Source organism: Microtus pennsylvanicus, chromosome 7 (assembly GCF_037038515.1).
Source record: "Microtus pennsylvanicus isolate mMicPen1 chromosome 7, mMicPen1.hap1, whole genome shotgun sequence".
NCBI classification, from domain to species: domain Eukaryota; kingdom Metazoa; phylum Chordata; class Mammalia; order Rodentia; family Cricetidae; genus Microtus; species Microtus pennsylvanicus.
In genome coordinates this window covers 106,646,746-106,661,534 of record NC_134585.1, presented here as the reverse complement: position 1 = coordinate 106,661,534, position 14,789 = coordinate 106,646,746, and the positions used below count along the sequence as shown (strand labels likewise).

Genomic DNA, 14,789 nt, shown 5'->3' with positions numbered 1-14,789 from the left:
GATTTTCTGCCTAGCTTTATTCTGCTAAGCCATTGGCCAAAATGGCTTTATTCATTAACCAATAAAAGCAACACATATACAGAAGGCCATCCCACATCAATTTTCCTAGGAGTAGATGATGTGGAATGCTAAAGCAGAAACATGTCAACATCTGGTGTCAGAGAGTCAGTGGCCTCTAGAGAAAAACTGGACAGAGGCTGTTTTCCCTTCTGCTTGAAACCAACTGTATGTGGTCACATCAGGCCGGGCTCTTGCCTCATTAGTGTCTTATACTAAACAAAGAGCCCCAGGATGAGAAACATGACTGCTTGTCTCTTACAACTCCAGGGATGGAGTGCCCAGGCCATCACTGCAGACAGCAACCTCTTGGTTTGGGGAGACCCTAGTGCTCCCTATACAGCCTCACTTTAAAACAGAGGTTGCCTCTAATATCCCAACAGAAGGCAAGATGGTTCGCCGTCTGCTAGTCTTCTCTCTAGTCTTCTTCTGTCACGAGGAAGTGCAGCTGTAGGAGGTTCTAGACTAAAGTCACTTTGAATCAGCTATCCGCACCTGTCTCCACCTCCTTCCTGGCAGCTGCCTCTCTTTTGTAGGTGGGCTGTGTGTTGCGCTGACTTCCTGAACGTTCTGTCTGCCCTTTAGGTGAAGAGGATGACTATACCACATGGCTGGCACACTCCACAGACCCTGGAGATTACAAAGATGGCTGCATTTTGGGCTATAAAGAACAGTTCCTCCGGCTACGAAAGTCATCTGTCTGTCAGAATGGGCGAGACTATGTGGCGGCCAAGAAGCCCTCCTTCTGTCCCTGTTCCTTGGAAGACTTCCTCTGGTAACAGCACTCCCCGATTCCTCTGTCACCCCTGTCCCATGTGTGGGGAGGTGGAAACACTACTGACTTTCCTTTCCCCCAGACTGGATGCCTCCTGCCTGGTGTCCACAGAAGGGAAGCACTAAGAAAGGGAACCGAACATTGCTAACATGTAGACGGGTTATTTTATCATGCTAGTTAGTCACTGGACACAGTGGGAAGGACAGAAATTATATGAGAAGGAAAATGGTCTTGGCAGGTAACTCAGTTGGTATAGTGTTTGCCTGCATGCATGAAACCCTGAGTTCAATTCCCAGCATCAAATAAATTATGTTGAGTCGTGCTAATAATCCCAGCGTCTAGGAGGTAGAGGCAGGAGGATCAAAAGCTCAAGGTCTCCCTCAGCTACATAGTGAGTTCAATAATAACCTGGGATATATGAGAACCATGTCTCAAAAACAATTAAGTTTTAAAAAGGAAGAAGGATATGGGCACGGGGGTGGGGTGCAGTATATAGAATTATGAGCCAAACACAACAGGAAAAGTGGTTTGGGACAGGGAGGAGATTGGGCTTTGCAGACAGCCTGCCGGAAGGTGTTAGGTTCTGGATCACTGGCAAGACTGATCCTGACACTAGAGGTGACGTCAATCTGTTCATGGTCCCTAGGTCTCACTGAGGTTTAGAGGCCACCATGATGGACTCCCTAGAGTTCAGGACCACCAGGGATGAAGAGTACTTCCTTGCTCTGGTGTTGATGTGAAAGAGGCCAGTGTCACTCAAATGAGTTGGGGCAAATAGGAACTGCTTGTGACAGATGCTGATGGGAAGTAAAAGCGGGTCCCAGAGCACGTGGACAAAGAAAGAGGATGTAGCCTTGCCTCCCTTATAGTTCCTTGAGCTACAGTGACAGCAGAATGCAGACCTGAAGGAGATGCAGGTCTGTGTTGCTCCTCCCGTCTCCATCCCACAGGAAGCACTCTTCGCTCCGCTCACCTCTGACTTACACAGGGCTTCCTGCCCTTGACCCCTCCCCTGAGCTGCCACTGTTCCCCTAAGTGCTGTGATCCTGCAGAGTGCTTGGTCGTGGGGAGGATCTGGCCTGGGAATCCCCTTGGCCTTTACTGTCTAAGACGGACAGTTACCACCTTGAAGCTCCCGTCTCCCGCAGACTCACACACACAGTAGCTGGTAGGTGAAGAGAGGAGGAGATTCCCCTGTGGCGGAATGGAGCAGAGTCGCAGAAGGCCCTGTGGAGGAGGTGCCATCGAGCTAAGTGCCGATGAGTGGTGGCATTTGCCTCTGTGCATCCAGGAAGGTCTGTGACCTCAGTGGTAGGCATGGGGGAGAGACAGGCAAATCCGGAGTTCCCCAGTCAGTTGGTGAGCTCCACGTTCAGTGAGAGACCCTAACTCCAAAAATAAGGGGGCAGAGTATAGAGGACACCTGACATTGACTTCTGGTCCCCATACCCATATGCATGGGTATGGACATATATACATGTATATATACACATGCCAAGTGCATGCACACGTACACAGAGGGGTGGAGGGCAGGAAGGAGCGTTCATATTGGAGCCTAGGGCTATCTAGGAAGCCAAGAGGGACAGGAGAGAAAATATAAGAACACGTATTCCCAAGAGCAACAATTAATGAGTGACATGTGCAGGTGAAGGCAAGAATTGTCTGAATCTAGATCTGTTGCTTGTGCCGCTGAGGCCCCTTTGTTGTTAGGGACCCTGCCCTACTGTAAGCAGCAGTCCGACCCTTCCCCAAGCCTGGGCTGTTGTAGGTCCCCTACCCCGGAGATCTTGTCTGTTCGCAAGTTTGTGGGGCCTAGTCCATCTTTCCTCATCAGTAAGCCTTCTCTGTGGCTTTTCCTAAGAGACTGGTTTCTTTCCCTGACTTTGGTAAATGCCCAAGGTAAGGAAAAAGCTGTGTCCAAGGAAAGCCCTGGTCAGGCTCCACTGTCCTGGGCCTGTGGCTTCAGGATAGAAACATTCAGGCAGAGCAGATTGGTCCCTGTGACCAAAATGTGACCAAAGAGGAAGGGCCCCAGGTGCCTGCAGCCTCTCCACTAAGCCCCTAGAAAGACTCTGCCACCTCTCGGTAGCACCCCACTGGGGACCAAGTCTTTCACGCAGTCCTCTGGGGAGGCACTGAAGATCCACATTCAGGAGCATACCTGCCAAGATACCACCACCTTAGCAACTGTTCACACCTCAGTTAGAGCGTCCTTGACAGGAATGTCAACCCCCCTCTTGACTAGTCTTGACTAGTGGCAATGTGCTGGCTTGCAGGCAACCTCAAAAGCGTCCTTGTTGATTCTTGCAGTGACTTTGGCTACTTCCGTCCAGAAAATGCCTCAGAGTGTGTCGAGCAGCCGGAACTGAAGGGGCACGAGTTAGAATTCTGTCTGTATGGCAAAGAGGAGCACCTGACGACAAATGGGTAAGATGGCCCCTCCCTGGCAAGGTCCTCATTGCTCTGGCCAGAGCAGCAGTATTCCAGAACATTCATGAAAGCACCATCTAGTAGACCTACTGTGATGATAAAATAGTGTGTCATCTGCCATGTCCAGATGGCGGCCATCAGCCTCCTGGGGCTCTTGACCCCAGCGCAGCTGAGGAACTGCGTTTTCCATTTTAATTAATATTCCAGTGGCCCCCACAGGAGAAGGTGCAGGTCGAAGGGGGCCCAGAAGCCCTCTCGGCTGATGGACACCCCTCTTCCATTCTTGTGCTTCTTGTTAATAAGCTCTCTCGGGATCTGAGTTCTGGGTGCAGTGGAAAGGGACAGACATGTGCTGCTGGCCAGCATGATACAGAAGTGCTGAGCCTGTGCTGGCCCTGAAACGACACAAAATACCCCACAGACAGTGCCCCTCCCCACCCCCAGCCCTGGGCCCATGCCTCTTCTGCCTGCCTCATAGAATTTCAGCCAAAACAAAACAAGGCATTTGCCAAACAGGACTTCCTGAGGAGGTAGCCAAGCTTATAGAAACCTGAGAACACGTTTTAAGTCCACAGTCCTAAGGATAGGGTTTAGCGATACTTGTGGGATAAAGAACAGGATGAAAGTTGACGGGGCAGTGCTTGTGTGGAACCCCAGCACTCAGGCCTAAGTCCACCACCAGTCTGCATCACACGGCTCCTAAGCCAGCCCCGCTGAGGTAAACCCTGTCTGGAGAGGGAGAGCGGTGAGACAGTCGGCACCCTGCACACGCGTGGCTTCCCCTCAGAACAGGACATGCTCAGAAGCAGTGCTCCCATAGTCTGAAGTTGCAGGTTTGGGGTCCTTGAATGCCAAAGGTCACCCATCGGATTGTGGTAGATCATTCAGAAGGTCACTTGAGTTGTGTTTTCAACAAAAGTGGCCTTTTAAGTCCATGGAAATTGCTGGGCATGAAAACTGTGCACACCTTTAATTCCAGCACTTGCGAAGCAGAGGCGAGCCAATCTCTGTGGGTTCAAAGCCAGGCTAGTCTACCTGTGGGACAGCCAGAGCTACTAGTGTGAGACCCTGCCTTAAAACAAAACAGAACGGGGTGGAGAGATGGCTCAGTGGTTAAGAGCATTGCCTGCTCTTCCAAAAGACCTGATTTCAATTCCCGGCAACCACATGGTGGCTGACAACTATCTGGAATGAGGTCTGGTGCCTTCTTCTGGCCTGCAGGCATACATGCAGACAGAATATTGTATACATAATAAGTAAACGAAATGACAAAAGGCCCTAAAAATGAACACAGGCAGCCATGATCGTCACAACCACACTACAACTCAGCTGCTGAGGAACAGCTATTTGGCCCCTGAGACTGGTGCTCTTTTTGGTTTTTCAAGATAGGGTTTCTCTGTAGCTTTGGAGCCTGTCCTGGAACTAGCTCTGTAGACCAAGCTGGCCTCGAACTCATAGAGATCCTCCTGCCTCTGCCTCCCGAGTGCTGGGATTAAAGGCATGTGCCACCACTGCCCGACACTGGTGCTTTTTAAAGTCAGTTCAAAAGCAAGTGAAGCCTGAGGGGTTTGTAAGGTTTTCTGTTTCCCAGAGATGAGAATTTTCTGCCATTTTCAAATCTTGTTTTCTGGAAAGAGGCAAGAACCCAGGAATATATTCTTATGTTCTTTAAAAAAAAAAAAATTTCTTCCTTTCCTCCCTTTTTTTGTCTGAGACTTGAGTATGGTGTGTGTGGTATATGTGTGTATGTGTATGTGGTGTATGTGTGTGTGGTCTGTGGGTAGCTGTGTTCTGTGGGTATGTGTGTGTGTGTGAAGTGTGTGCTGTGTGTGTGACGTGTGTGTGGTGTGTGCTGTGTGTGCTGTGTGTGTGATATGTGTGTGGTGTTTATTGTGTGATGCTTCTTGCACATCATCTAATACAAACATCATGTGTTGGAGCAGCCATTTGGCTTCTCCGCTACTCTGTAGAGACCCTCTTCGCTGAGGTGAGTTTGGAGCCCAGTTTGCTGACAGGCGTCACTGTTGGCACCGACCAACCCTTGTGTTATTACTGTGCTTCCCAGTGCCCACCTCGATCACTGTCGCCATCACTGACGACATTTTGAGACTTTCACAAACTTGTTTCTTCGAGGCTCCATATACCCCACAGCCCACTAGATAGATGGCCACAGCTCCTGCAAAGCAATGGTCAGGCGCACCCCAGCCAGAGGCCCTGACTGCTGACTCTATGCCTTCCCCCAGAAAACAACAGCCCCTGCCAGCCCTGGTGAACAATCTCCTGTCTTTCAGGTACCGGAAAATCCCAGGAGACAGATGCCAAGGGGGGATGAGTCCAGCCCGAGAAGTAAAAGACTTGAAGAAGAAATGCACCAGCAATTTCTTGAACCCCAAGAAGCAGGTGTGTTAAAACAGATCGAGGTTCCGGGTACAGCTGGGATTTTACGTTCTGCCAGGAAAAAACAGTTACACTTTGGCACCAGTATGGAGTTGTCCACAATGCTTCTGCAGAACATTCACAGGAAGCTGTCAGGGCAAAGGACCCATCCCGTACCCCAGTGACAAGGTCACCCCGCTAAGAGCTGGTGTGTGCTTGGGGGAAATGGTATAGTGTAAAGTTAGGAAGGTCTCAAAGCATGGGGTTGTGGAGTTTCTGAGGCCCAGAGTTCTTCAGAAAAAAAATATTTAAAAAGTTGTGTTCAGTGAGTGGAGGGTACACATAGAGAACTCTCACATAGCTCGTCTGAGGTCATCCTGGGCTGCATGAGACACTGTCTCCAAAACAAATGGAGCTAGAGATGGCTTGGCAGTCAGCAGTACATCGGCTCTGGCAGAGGACCCCAGATTGTCCACCAGCACCCTTGTCAGGCAGCTCACAACTGCCTGCAACTCCAGCTCCAAGGGATCCTGTAGGTACTGTACTCACACATGACTACACACACACACACACACACACACCTACACCTTACAAATAAACAAAGCTGGGCAGGCCTTTAATTCCAGTACTTGGGAGGCAGAGGCAGGTGTATCTCTGAGTTCAAGGCCAACCTGGTCTAAAGAGAGTGAGTTTCAGAAAGGCTAGGACTACACAGAGAAACCCTGTCTTAAAAACAAAAACAAAACTAAACTAAAAACAAGCCTCTGGGGAAAATATAAAAGAAAATACCATGAAGGGATTTGGACTGGAGATTTGCGCACACATAGAGCCCTGCACAGGAGGGAGGGTTGTTGAGCTGAGCCCTGCACGTGTGTCAAGTGAGAAGCTGAAGAGCAGTCAGGTGTGGACCGCTTCACAGCAGGTCCTAGGAAGCGTGGTGCTGCTGGGCCAGGTGGAGCCCTGGAGATGAGGTCACTAGGGAGGGCCCGTGAAGCAGGAGTCACAGTGTGATGGAGATGCGCTGAGGACCCATCTCCCTAATCTGACCTGACAACCGCAGCCCCTCCTCCGTGCTGTTCTAAGGGATGAGACCCTGACAAGGGTGGGACCCAAAGGCAATGAGGGAAGAGTGTGTGGGTGTGTGTATTTGTAAGGGGGCCAAGTTCCTCCTTCTCTGCACCCCTGCCCTGGACTGCTGGTGGCTGTCCTCAGAGTGTTTGTGTGTGTGATTGCACAGGACTCCCGCCCACAGGGACACAGCTTGTCCCAGAATCCAGCTCCGCCTCCTCTTGGATACACTGAAAACACACACTTCATATCTCCTACCCAGAAGCAGGTAGGTTACACGAAACAATGATATAAGGCTTATTTGTAAAAACATGCCAGAAGTTAAGTAACAACAGAAATCTTGATGTCATCTAGTGGCCTTCCTGGAAGAGCAGTGACACGCGTCTTCGAGGACGCTAGCTTCGCTATAGACTCACTCAACCTCTATTCCAGTCTCACTCCAGCTCCACCCTAAGCTCCAGGAGTTGTAAACAAGGGGCAAGGAATAGTCAGCCTGACCATAGTGATCTTCTAGGTGTGTCCACCCAGTGACCCCAGGGCAACGTGCGGCCAAGAATAGCTGTGAAGGTGACCCAGCACAAAATTGTACACTTATTTAAAATGTGAATTCTTTATGCAGTGGGGGTGGGGCACGTAATTGAGCAATTCTCAAGCATGACGTTTACAGAGGGCAGCATCGCCTTGCAATGTCAGAAGGTTAGACATGCCTGATTTGAGGCAGTTGCCAAGGCTTCCACGGTAACTTTGACACTGAGGACCCTGCCCTACAGCGTCTAGGCATTTGGAGTTCAGATTCCCTGTGCTGGTGTGCTAGCCTCCTGGTCACACTGAGACGGTTCATCTGGAGGGTGGAGAAGTGCCCGAACTCAGTGCCTTGGACTGTAGGTCACTCAAAGCGACAGGCAGCCTCTTGGAAGCCCTAGACTATGTGTGGCTAACTGCGCCTGTTTGTGTTTTAATTTATCAAGAATTCCAAGTCGAATTCTGTTCCTATTATCCTGGCCATCGTGGGACTGATGCTGGTCACAGTTGTAGCAGGAGTGCTCATTGTGAAGAAATATGTCTGCGGCGGAAGGTAAGAAGCGGGGAAGTGGATCAGAGGTCCTGAATCCAAGCCAGAAAACGCCACTGTGGCCCACGTGATCCCTTTCCCCAGACTGAAAGCTAGGTGGAGTAATAGCCCTCAAGATTCAGGCCCAAGTCTCGTATCTTATATCTGCACGCTGCACGGCCACGAGTGTGGAAATCGGAGGAAAACCCATGCTATAAGAAATGCTCCCTACTCAGCTCGGGAAACTAACGGCGGTGTCCTCCCCAGGTTCCTGGTCCACCGGTACTCTGTGCTGCAGCAGCATGCCGAGGCTGACGGGGTGGACTCTTTGGACACAGCCTCCCACGCTAAAAGCGGTTACCATGATGATTCAGACGAGGTAAGATGCCTTCTTCTTGAGAAATTAGCCTAAAATTTCAGTCTTAAAAATTATTTTTCAATCAGGCAATGGTGGTGCACATCTTTAATCCAGGCTCTCAGGAGGCAGAGGCAGGTGGATCTCTGAGTTTAGACCAGCCTGGTCTACAGAGCAAGTTCCAGGACATTCAGGGCTACGCAGAGAAACCTGTCTCAAAAAACAAAACAAAAAATTTATTTTTCTACTTGTGATCAAGACAATCTCCGGAAAGATGACTCAGAGGTTAAGAGCACTGGCTACTCCTGCAGACAGCGCAGGTTCTGTTCTCTGCAGATGGTGGCTCACAGCCGTCTCTAACTCAACCCCAGGGGTTCAGTGCCTTCTTCTGACCGCCAAAGGTGCCCGGTGTGCTCATGGTACACAGACATACATTCAGGCAAGACACCCATACATGTAAGATGAAAATAAATAAATCTATTTTAAGTTTTTAAAGATGCAGTTGGGACCAAGTTGTGCATAAGCAGCGCTAACAGGCTACAAAATCTGACCAGCCGAGAAAGTAGGCGATTGCTTTCAAAATAGCTTTCTTCGTTTGTCAGTGACGCGTGTCTTTCTTTTCAGGACCTCCTGGAATAGCTCTTGAGAGAAGCTGGGACCGAGCGTGAGTGGAGCCCCAGTACCTCCTACAGACTTGGGGAAATAAATTTCCCAGTGCATCGGACCCAGCTCTTTTCTGCTGCTTCATCCAAGCCCAAAGGACCTACACTAAAGAACGCAGGGTGGGGGTGGGGAACCCTGGCTGATCTCACAGTTGGCTCTGAGAAGGGGGGGGGAAATTTTAAATTCTTTTAACTTTTTGTTTCAAGTTCTGTCTTTTGTAAACGTGTGGGCTTTAGGTTCCTGTTGGTTTGTTTGTGTGTCAAGGGAAATGAAATAGGAGTCAAAGGGATTGTTTCGCTGACCCCATCTTGTGTGTTCTGGGTGGTGCCTACCCCCGGGCATCTGCCAACTCCACTGTCAGCTCAGCTCTCACATCGTACCTGGTGCTGTCCCTGGGCTCTGCTGGCCATGGGAAGCAGCCTCAGAGAAGGAAACAAGGAAACGGTGCAGTGACTGGCACTGGCTGGCTGGCTCTTCCCCATCTGTGAACAGCCCTGCTCAGAGAACATTGAGCCCCAGCCCTGCTTGTCTTCCAGGCTCCACCCCACCCCCAACCGTGACTATAGACAGCGGTGATTTTTCTGTTCCCATTTAATTAGGCAATACCCTTGTTAATTGCCCTTTGGCAACTAACTTAACCACGTGCTTCCAAGACATTAAATCAGGAAAACTTACAGGGCCATATTTTTAACTTGCGGCAAGGAGGAGGGAGCAACAGAGAGTCAACTAGGCCTAACTCCTATTAAAGACAAAACTCTGGCTGCTCTGAGCTCTTTGAAGCTGTGCTTTGTGTGGCCAGTGGGCCTCTCAAGGACAGGATGCAGGCTTGGCCTGGAAGCCTGCCCAGGCTCCGCCATGCCTTTCCTAGAGCGCATTGTTGAGTGCACAGTGCAGCCCCAGGACTGACGGCCACAGCCTTCCATTTTCCTAGCACCCACGGCAGAGGCTCAGCGTTGAACAACCACGGCTACTTGTTTCTTCCTCCTCCGTTGCTGCTGTCCATAGAACCAGGACTAGGGCTGTTTCCGGATCGATGGACATTTTAAAAATCAAAGTTCTATGAGCAGACCATCCTCTCAGCCTTCCCATGTTTCCACTGATGATTTCTGGGCAGAATCTTTCGGCTGACCCCACTGAAGGTGTGCTTCTAGATGGTGCCGTGTGTGTACATCACTTTCATGTTTTAAGGATGTTTTCTATCTGATATTTTTCCAAATTAAATAAGTTATAGAATATGATGGGTGGATTTGTGGTGGCCAGCTGGTATTGGAAAGCTGTAACGATTCCTTTTTAGTACGGCCTGAATACTGGGCACGCAGAGCAGCGGCGTGGTGGGCTCTGGTCCCTTATCCCTGCTTTACTCATCAGGGTTCCTCCCTGTGATTACAACTAGGACACTTTTGAGTAGATGCCATTTTGCTGCTACTTCACTTTGTAGCTAGAAAGTCAGTAAAAAGTAACTGTGCCAAACTTTTGTCAGAATGCCTGAGCAGATGGCTAACTCCTCCCCAGAATGAGCAGCAGCAGGAGAGAGGGAGGAAGTGGACGGAGAGTCCTGGAGACGCTGCGTGTTGCCACTAATGAGTCAGGGGAGCTTCTGCTAGAAAATGAAGTTAGGACCATTTCCGTGAGGAGAATCCATCTTTGTTAGAGCCGGAGTGTATGATTTTTGTATGATTCTAAAATTTATAATAATTCCAAAGATATACGAGCTCATAATTTATCTTATCAAAGTTTCTGTCCATCCTCACCTCCTGCCAAAGGGGAAAGGCTCTCTCCCACTGCGTGCTATCAGTCCAGCACATCCCGGGGCTGATGTGGGTAGATAAGGCAATGTGTGGCGGTGGTCACTCACTTTCTGATGGAGTTGCCACTGGTCTCTAACCCTCAGAGGTTTCTGTAGAACCCGTCAGCGCTCTGCTTGCTTTGCTTACATCCTCTCGTAAGCTGCTCGCTGTTCTTGCCGTAGAGCTCAGCAGCCAAAATTGAGTCAGTCACCCCGGTCTTCAGACTCTGAGCCGTGGTTCTGCAGGAAGGTGCTCAGTATCTGGAGCGGAGCTTCCTAGCGGTGTGACTTGCTGGGGTCCAGGACAGGTCAGTGGCGTTTCTCTGAAGCATTGTTTTCTCTTTAGAAAACAAAACTTTTCCCCTGCTTCATGACTGAAATAAAAAGCTATGGCAATCCGGAGTGTCCCCTCTGCCTTGGTGGGTGGTCACTGTTGGGAGCACAGGAAGTGAGTCTCCCCCTAGCTAGCTGGCTCTGTGGGCTTGGGGACTGCCCCTACAGTAGCTCTCAGAATCAGTCACATTCACAAATATGCAACCCCAGCCAGAGATTTAAGATTTTTAAGCTCTTTATGTCTTAAAACAAAACAAGATTTCTAGTTTGGTTTGTCCTGCTCCGCCTTGGCACTGTCACTGGTGGGCATCCACTACGCTCAGCCCTGTGGGGGTGGAGGATCGAGTCTAGAGACTTGAGCGATAGGATTTAGTGCTGTTACATAGCTCAGACAGATCAGAAAGTCCCTAGTGGCCTGAGATTTAAATCTAAAGCATGCTTTCTGCTTGAGACCTCAGGGCCATGGGTTTTTCCTGAGACCTGAGGCCAGGGCTAGATGTGACAAGGCTGTGAATTGAATGGGGCATGGTCACAGCAGCAGAGACCTTCAGAGAGCGCTGGCAGCTCCACAGGGGGCCCAGGAGCTTTGTCAGTCTTAACTGACTCTGGTGTGCAGACCCATGCTCTTGGGCTTCCTAGCTTTTCCTCTCTGGCAGTGTAGTATTGTGGACCACCTTCAGCTCCTTTGCTGGTCAGGCCTAGAAGCCATGGCTGGGCACACTGTACCAAACCATCCCTTCATCAGGATGCTAGGATGCAGAGAGGGGCACAGCACCCTTCCACCAAGCCCCATGATGAGAGGCCTGGTTTGGCGTCACTCATTTTATTGCCCTGCAAGTAAACCATATGGGTAGAGCCTTTCATTCCTCCAGTGCTCTGAAGAACCCATCCCTCTGCACACTGGCAAGGGGCTCATCCCATGTGTTGGCATAGCCCTCTCAGCTCAGTCGGGGCGCACAGAGATTGCTAAAAAGGATGGGATGCAGCTTCTCAGTTTTTTTTTTATCGCCTTCCCACCAGAGGGAAAGTAATGTGAACTTAAATGTCTTTTGGAACAAAACCAAAGTTTAAGATTTGCCATATGATGTACTGATAGGGAAGCCCAGAGTTGGCAAGCAGGTACCAGACTTTGTGTCCTGTTGGCCAGTGCTTTGCCAGGTATGGGTTGCTGTGGAGTCGCTGAAACCACGGGTGCAGCTTGATTTCCTGGTTCCATGCATTATAACATAAGAATTGGAGCACTAACTTGAAATTGTCTTCAAGGACTTGCGTGCACTTTTTCACCGCGGTACATTCTTCTGTATCTGTTTATATGGAATAACACAAGCTAATCTGTACCTTTATATATATGTGTGTGTACATATATACATGTATAAACTGTATAGTGTACATGTTAATGATTTATCGGTACGGCCCGAATTTTTAGTGCAGTTCTCATCCTCCGCATGCCCTCAGCTGTGGTCTGGTGACTTCCTGTCCCCCGGCGGTTCTGCCACTTCCTGGTGTTCTGAGGCTCCAGGGAGGAGGGTTTGGGCTGCATTCTCTTTATCCTCATGCACAGAAATGCTCAGGGTCCCCACGTGCCTGTCATCTTCCCCTCTTTCCATTGTTCCCTTTCTGAGCATGCGGCCCCGCCCCGGCTGTGAGGGGCAGCTGCCTTCCTGGGACAGCGTTTAAACAGGATCGTGACCACCAATGCATGTACACTGAAAACTCCAGATGTCTGCCCACCTGGGACAGAACATTGCATGTGAGGTGGGATTATCAAGTTTCAAAGACCTGTCACTTATACAGCAAAGCCAGACCCATAACAAAATCCCACAAAATGGAAATAAAACGCAAAATTCTTTAGCATTGTGTAAATAAATCTGGATGTGTTTAACTTTGTACTGGCAATTTTCTGTATATTTGCGGTATTTGGGTTGGAAATAAAACAGCCTGGACTTTGGTTCCTAACCTACTAAGATGAGTAAGCTACGGTTTATTAGAGTTCTAGCTCTCTGCCTTCAAAAATCAAAACTCTGGCAACCCGAGAAGCATCAGTTAGATGCTTCTAGCTTGAAGCTAGTTACTACACTTTCGCTTGGAAGGTGGCGGATACTCTGAGGAACAACTTCCAAACAAACGGACTGCCTGCCCAGAAGCTTCCTAACTTTCTCGTCCTTCTCATTTTCTTTATGCTTATCAAGGTGCCTCCCACGGGGTTGTGTAGGGCCATCTCCCCTCCTGGAAGCCCAACAGCCCACCACACACTTTCTCCAGTGTCTGTTTCTACACTTGTGGACACAGCCTACACTTGCGGACACAGCGGCCTGTGGTTGCACTCCTGAACCGTGTGTTCCCTGTGGTCACTTTGCCAAGTGAACTCTAGAGAGTCAGCTGTGGCAGCTTCCCGAATATGCCCCTCTCACAGTCCTTTAGTGCCTCAGCCTCCTCATTTCCAAGTGTTGCCTGGAAGAGCTTCCTGCCCACCTGCCTTCGGCCATTAGCCACCCCACCTTGCCGTGGGAGAGCATTTTGAGCCAATATTTCTATTCGGTGTTCCCACATCTGGGTCTGGAGATGCCAGGGCACAGGCCTTGTTCTTGAAGGGGCCACCCCTCAGCAGGATTAAATCAGTGGTTAAAGGGATTCTAGCATGTTCTAAGACTCTGCCCCAGAAAGCCCAGGCTGCCCTAAAGTTGATGGTACCTCTTCTACCTCTACCTCCAGAGAGCTGGGTTACACATGAGAGCCACTCTGTGCCCAGCTCTGAATTGGATTTTCTAAGGGGCAGACCTGAGGGGTCTCTGTTTTTAGATTTGATTCTTTATACATTCTCTCCATCTGAGGGACAAAAAGGGGCTAACACTACAGACTGATTGCTTTTTCCATAAAAGCAAGACTAAGTACGGAATAAAAAAGGAGTCTCGCTAAATAGAAGAAACCAGTCAGTAGTGTGCCGGCCACAGAGGACCTGAGTTCACGCCTCCAGCCTGTTTAACAATCCCACACACAGAAGATTCCTGGCGGGCTGGAGAGATGGCTCAGAGGTTAAAAGCACTGACTGCTCTTCCAGAGGTCCTGAGTTCAACTCCCAGCAACCACATGGTGGGCATACATCGAGGCAGAATGTTGTGTACATAATAAATGAATAAGTCTTAAAAAAAAAAAACGATTCCTGGCGCTCACTGGCTGGCCAGCCCAGCCCAATCGATGGGCCCCAGATCTCAGTAGAAGGCCTTCTCTCAAACAATATGGGACCAATGAGATGGTTCAGTGGGTAAGGATGTCTGCCACCAATCCGGCGATCCTGAGTTTAACCCTGGGGACTCAAAAGATGGAAGGAGAGAACTGACTCCCGAAAGTTGCCCTCTGACCTTCAAGTGTGGATGTGGCATTCGGATGGCTCAGCAGTTAGAGCATTGACTACTCTCTCCGAAGAACTGGGTCTGCTTCCAAGCACCCACATGGCAACTCACTTAGTCCCAGAAGCTTTGACGCCCTCTCCTGGCCTTCAGAGGCAGCAGGCAGTATGCAAAGACATACATGCATGCAACATGCTGATACACATAAAAATAAAGGGAAAAATTTAAAATAAATACAGCATTGCAGGTGCCTGAGTAGAGAAGGGGATGTAATAGGAAACCTAATAATTTGGAGGGTACACCGTGGAGCAGAATTGGCTGGATACGCCTGGAAATCAGACTTTTGGGTGTAGCTAGCACCGACTGTGGGCTGGCCATGACCCAGCTTTTTTATTGTATCCCAGGATCATCCTGGCACCACTGCCCCTTGTTACACAGACCTGAGGTTCAGAGGCATCAGCTGGTGGCTGAATGGTGCAGCCAGATGTCACACGTCCCTGTCCCTGGAGAGCTTTCCTCTCTGTACTAGGTTGCCTCTCACTTCATTT

The 14,789-nt window shown here is 49.7% G+C and overlaps 1 protein-coding gene across 4 annotated transcripts in view; it reads left to right on the top strand.

Moving 5' to 3' along the window:
* Window positions 1-12,858, top strand: part of Sort1 (sortilin 1) — an 80,860-nt gene extending 68,002 nt beyond the window's left edge. For 2 of the 4 annotated variants that reach the window (XM_075981607.1, XM_075981606.1), the window contains exons 15-21: window positions 643-832; window positions 3,143-3,259; window positions 5,554-5,662; window positions 6,876-6,974; window positions 7,675-7,781; window positions 8,025-8,136; window positions 8,737-12,858. In XM_075981607.1, the coding sequence (XP_075837722.1) occupies window positions 643-832; window positions 3,143-3,259; window positions 5,554-5,662; window positions 6,876-6,974; window positions 7,675-7,781; window positions 8,025-8,136; window positions 8,737-8,751 (749 nt within the window). In that variant the 3' untranslated portion in view covers window positions 8,752-12,858. The remainder of the gene's footprint in view (window positions 1-642; window positions 833-3,142; window positions 3,260-5,553; window positions 5,663-6,875; window positions 6,975-7,674; window positions 7,782-8,024; window positions 8,137-8,736) is intronic. The other 2 variants (XM_075981609.1, XM_075981608.1) reach the window with 1 other exon arrangement.
* Window positions 12,859-14,789: the final 1,931 nt, after the last annotated feature.